This window comes from Carlito syrichta, unplaced genomic scaffold (assembly GCF_000164805.1).
Source record: "Carlito syrichta isolate Samal-C Ts95f unplaced genomic scaffold, Tarsius_syrichta-2.0.1 Scaffold301869, whole genome shotgun sequence".
NCBI classification, from domain to species: Eukaryota; Metazoa; Chordata; class Mammalia; order Primates; family Tarsiidae; genus Carlito; species Carlito syrichta.
The window spans coordinates 113,696-118,201 of record NW_007245965.1 but is presented as its reverse complement, the minus strand read 5'-3'; the positions used below and the strand labels follow the sequence as shown (position 1 = coordinate 118,201).

The window sequence follows — 4,506 nt, the reverse complement described above, 5'->3', positions numbered from 1 at the left end:
GTTGGAGTCTCACTCTGTCGCCTCGACCTGCTGGGCTCCGGCGATCCTTCCGCCTCAGCCTTTCAAGTACCTGGAACTACAGGGGTGCGCTACCACGCCCTGCTAAGTTTTTGGTTTATTGTAGAGATGCGGTCTCGCCAAGTTGCCCGGGCGGGTCTCGAACCCGCGGGCTCAGGCAGTCCACTCACCTCAGCCTCCCAAAGCGCTGGGATTCCAGGCTGAGCCATCGAGCCCAGCTGAGGCTTCATTTACATTTCTGTTTCACTGGCTATTAAAAAAATTAAGATGGTACTCTATAAGCAAAGGTATAAGAAGTAAAAAGAAGAAAAATAATTTCAGAAAGATTATTTTGAGGGACATTAAAAATTTCTTGAGAAGAATGTTTATTCTAAAAAAAAAAATTCCTCAAAACAATTTTTCTCTTTGCTATCCTGAACTTTCACCCACATCACAGTATCAAAGGCAAACCCCACATCATGTTTTCACTATGGTGATAACACGGCTTCAAGAAGGGATTGAGGGACACTGGGCTGGCCATGAAAAGTTCTGTTCCATTAATACCTGTGCTAGGCAGAATAAGATGCCCACATCCTAAGCCACAGAACCTGTGGCCACATGGCCAAAGGGACTCTGCAGATGCATTAAATTAAGGCTACTGAGATGGGGCATTGCCCTAGACTGTCCGGCGGGGGGGGGTCCCGAGCACTCAAGGAAGTCCTCCTAAGTGAAAGAGGAATGGCAGAGCAATACAAAGTGAGAAGGCTCAACCAGCCGCTGCTGGCTCAAAGCTGGAGGAGGGGCCCCGAGCCCAGGAACGCGGGCAGCCTGTGGAAGCGGAAAAGGCGAGAGAGCGGTCGCTCCAGGGGGAACACAGCCCTGCGACACCCTGATTTTCACCCAGTGAAATTCACTTTGGACTTCTGACCCACAGAGCTGCAAAATAACGTGTTGTTTTAAGACACTAAATCTGTGGTACTTTGGAAATTAACTATCAACAATAAGGAACTGATACAACATCCTTACCTAGGATCAGGCCAACTCTGATAAAAAGACAAAAGTCCATAGCCCAACAAAACAAGAACTCGTACTATTACGATGACATCTTATTTATACCCCAGCGTTTCCTCATGATTTTATAAAAGCATCTTAGCATCCCACTCAGTTTTCAACATGATATTTGCAAAACAGAATCCATCCTCTATGTATAATAAGGAGTTGGAAGAAACATCCATAAATAATCCCATTCTAATTTCAAGAAGGATTTTGAAGGATCTGGAGGAACCCCAAGCTGTAACATGTATTTTGTAAATATAAACCATGTTGTGTAAGTTGTTCTAATTTGTGTTTGTTCGACTTTGGTGGGGGAAGTTTCAGGAGGGAAGCTTTACAACATGGATTGCAAAAGACAGCCGGGCAAGCGCCAGTGCCACAGTCCAGGCATGGGCTCATCGAGGGATTCCCAGTCACTCTGGAATGGCAACATTCTCTCATAGCATGATTCTGAATTCTGACCCTTCCCTAATGTAAAGCATAATTTCTTTTTGGTCATGATAAGTTAAGATTTACTTTGACCATTTTTTGAGAATTTCGTGACACCCTAAAAGAACTGGAAGCATCTGTGTTCTGCCTGGAACATACCTTTCCCAAACAGCCAGTAGGCTTGCTCCCCACTCCATTCCAGTGCTCAGATGTCACCTCTTTTCTGAAGGGCATTTGTGTAAGGAAAAAAAAAAGGCACCTCTTTACAGGCCTTGCCCGATCCTGGCCTGAAATAGTGGTGCTCCGTCCCCTACAGTCACCTACTTTCCCTTCACTGCTGATGTTATATATCTGTTAGTTGGTAAGTGTATCTTCTATCTTCTCTACTAGAATGTGAAATCCATGACATTAGAACGCTTCCCTATTTTGTTCACTGATATTTTTCCCAGAAAATAGACCTGGGCCAGTCACCTGATAACTATTTGTTGACTAAGAGAAAAATAAAAGTACATCACAAAAAAAAGCAAGGTTGGCAATCACTTACTGATATCACTAACAAACATACGTTAGTGTTGCATAGTAATTAGTGTACTCCAACATTTGTACAATACTTAGAAATATAAGCATCGCCAGGCACAGCGGCTCCCACCTGTAATCCCAGCAGTTTGGAAAGCCAAAGCATGAGTATTACTTGAGCCCAGGAGTTCAAGACCAGCCTGGGCAACATAGTGAGACTTTCATCTCTACAAAACAATCTAAAAATCAGCTGAGCATGGTGGTGTGCGCCTGTAGTCCCAGCTACTCAGGAGGCTGAGGCAGAAGGCTCACCTGAGCCCAGGAAGTCAGGGCTGCAGTGAGACTTGACGTACCACTGTGCTCCAGTCTGGGCGACAGTGTGAGATTCCAGGTGAAAAACAAAGAAAGAAATATAAGCGTCAATTACTTTTGTACTATTACCAATCCCAAGAGATAAATAAAGACACATTTCTACAATTCACTGTGGCAACTTGTTTTCATGTGCTGGAAGGGTTATAGCATTGATACTATTCGCAGAAGAAAGAAAAAAGAGGAAATCCGGCATTCTTACCAGTGCTACTTTGTCGCCTGTAACTGGAAATTCTGGACCCTCCAGGGTATGTATCTTGCAAGCTCTTCTGCTTGGAATATTGAAAAATAGCTCCGCTTCTTTCTTCTCCCTTTCTCGGAAACGGGGGAGGGCTAAAGCTCCTTCCATCTGATCTTTTCCTTGACCTAAATAAATGTGAAACTTCCACCTCATAAATACCACCAGGTCTTCTTCCGAGGCCATACCCTAAATCACCTTCTATCATGTCATCCTCTTCTGTTTTCCAGAGCTGCTCCTCCGACTCACTTGATGACCTCGCCACCTTGCTCATTAGGCAAATGCTGTTTTTAACAAAAGGAAAAGCAGGTTGTAATAGTTCAGAAAAACAGGAGTTAAGAAACTGTCATAATTCACTAAGTATGATCAACTCCAAATCCATCCAGGTTGCTGCAGAGTCCATATATTTGTCCTTCTTTATGGCTGCATAATATTCCACTGTGTATATGTACCACATTTTCTTTATCCAGTCCAGCTTCGATGGGAAACATGGTTGGTTCCATGTTTTTGCTATTGTGAATAGAGCTACAATAAACATACATGTGCGGGTATCTTTTTGCAAGGGATTGGCAGTAATGGGAAACTGTCGGGGGGTGGGAGCGGCAGCTGAGGGAAACTGCTAAGGGAGGGAGGGGCATACCTCATCAACAAGGGCACCAGCGTGATCAATGATTATATACCTAACCCTGAATTGTACCTCACATCTTTATAATAAAAATTTTTAAAAAAAGAAAGAAATTGTCAGGGCCAGGCACAGTGGCTCACACCTGTAATCCCGGCCGGCACTTTGGGAGGCAGAGGCAAAAGGATTGCTTAAACCCAGGGGTTCAAGATCAGCCTGGGCAATTTGGTGAGACCTTGTCTCTACAATGAATTAAAAAACTAGCCGAGCATGGTAGCACATGCCTGTAGTTCCAGTTACTTTGAAGGCTGAGGCAGAAGGGTCACCCGAGCCCAGCAGGATGAGTCTGCAGTGGCCTTGAGTATGCCACTGCACTCCAGCCTTGGCAACAGAGTGAGACCTCGACTCAAAAACAAAACAAAACAAACCATCAGTAGGTCCAGAAATCCCACTTCTAGGTATTTACTCAAAAGATTTAAAATCAGTATGTTGAGGAGATACCTGCACTCCTGTGTTAATTGCAGCATTATTCTTAATAGACAAGTTAGAGAATTAACCTAAGTTTCCATCAATGAACGAGTGGATTTTTAAAATGTGGTTTTGCAATGGAATACTAAGCAGCCTTGAAAAAGAAGATCTTGTTGCTTGGGACAACATAATGGAATTGGAAAGCATGCAAAGTGAAATAAGCCAGGCACAGAAAAACAAATATATGTTCTCACTTATATGTGAAGCCTAAAACAACTGAACTCAAAGTAGCAGAGAGAAGAATGGTGGTCCCCGGAGTTTGAGAGGGTGGGGAAAATGAAGAGATGATGGCCAAACAGTAAAAAGTCTCAGTTAGGAAGAATTTTCTGACCCAGGGTCTCACCCTGTCACCCAGACTGGTCTTGAACTCCTGGGCTCAAGCGATCTTCCCACCTTGGCCTCCCAAAGCACTGGGATTACAGACATGAACCACTATGCTCAGCCAAGGTTTCTTTTTTCTTTGAGATATACTGTTCAATGTGATGAATACAGTCAATAATGTGTTGTATATTTCAAAATCGCTACGAGAATACGTTTCAAATGGTCTCGCCACAAAAAATCATGAGTATTTGGGATGATGGATGTGTTTATCAGCTTGATTCAATCATTTCACATTGCATTCCTAAATCATAACCTCACTTTGTACCCCATAAATAACTGTAACTATACTTTGTTCTTTGAAATTAATAAATACATAATTTTTAAAAATTAAGTTAAATTTTTAAAAAATCAGTACAAGCCGGGCTCGGTGGCT

The 4,506-nt window shown here is 43.1% G+C and overlaps 1 protein-coding gene across 1 annotated transcript in view; it reads right to left on the bottom strand.

Moving 5' to 3' along the window:
- Window positions 1-2,932, bottom strand: part of CCDC125 (coiled-coil domain containing 125) — a 25,839-nt gene extending 22,907 nt beyond the window's left edge. Inside the window, exon 1 of the mRNA XM_021711135.1 lies at window positions 2,567-2,932. Within this exon, the coding sequence (XP_021566810.1) occupies window positions 2,567-2,876 (310 nt within the window). The 5' untranslated portion in view covers window positions 2,877-2,932. The remainder of the gene's footprint in view (window positions 1-2,566) is intronic.
- Between the last annotated feature and the right edge of the window lie 1,574 nt (window positions 2,933-4,506).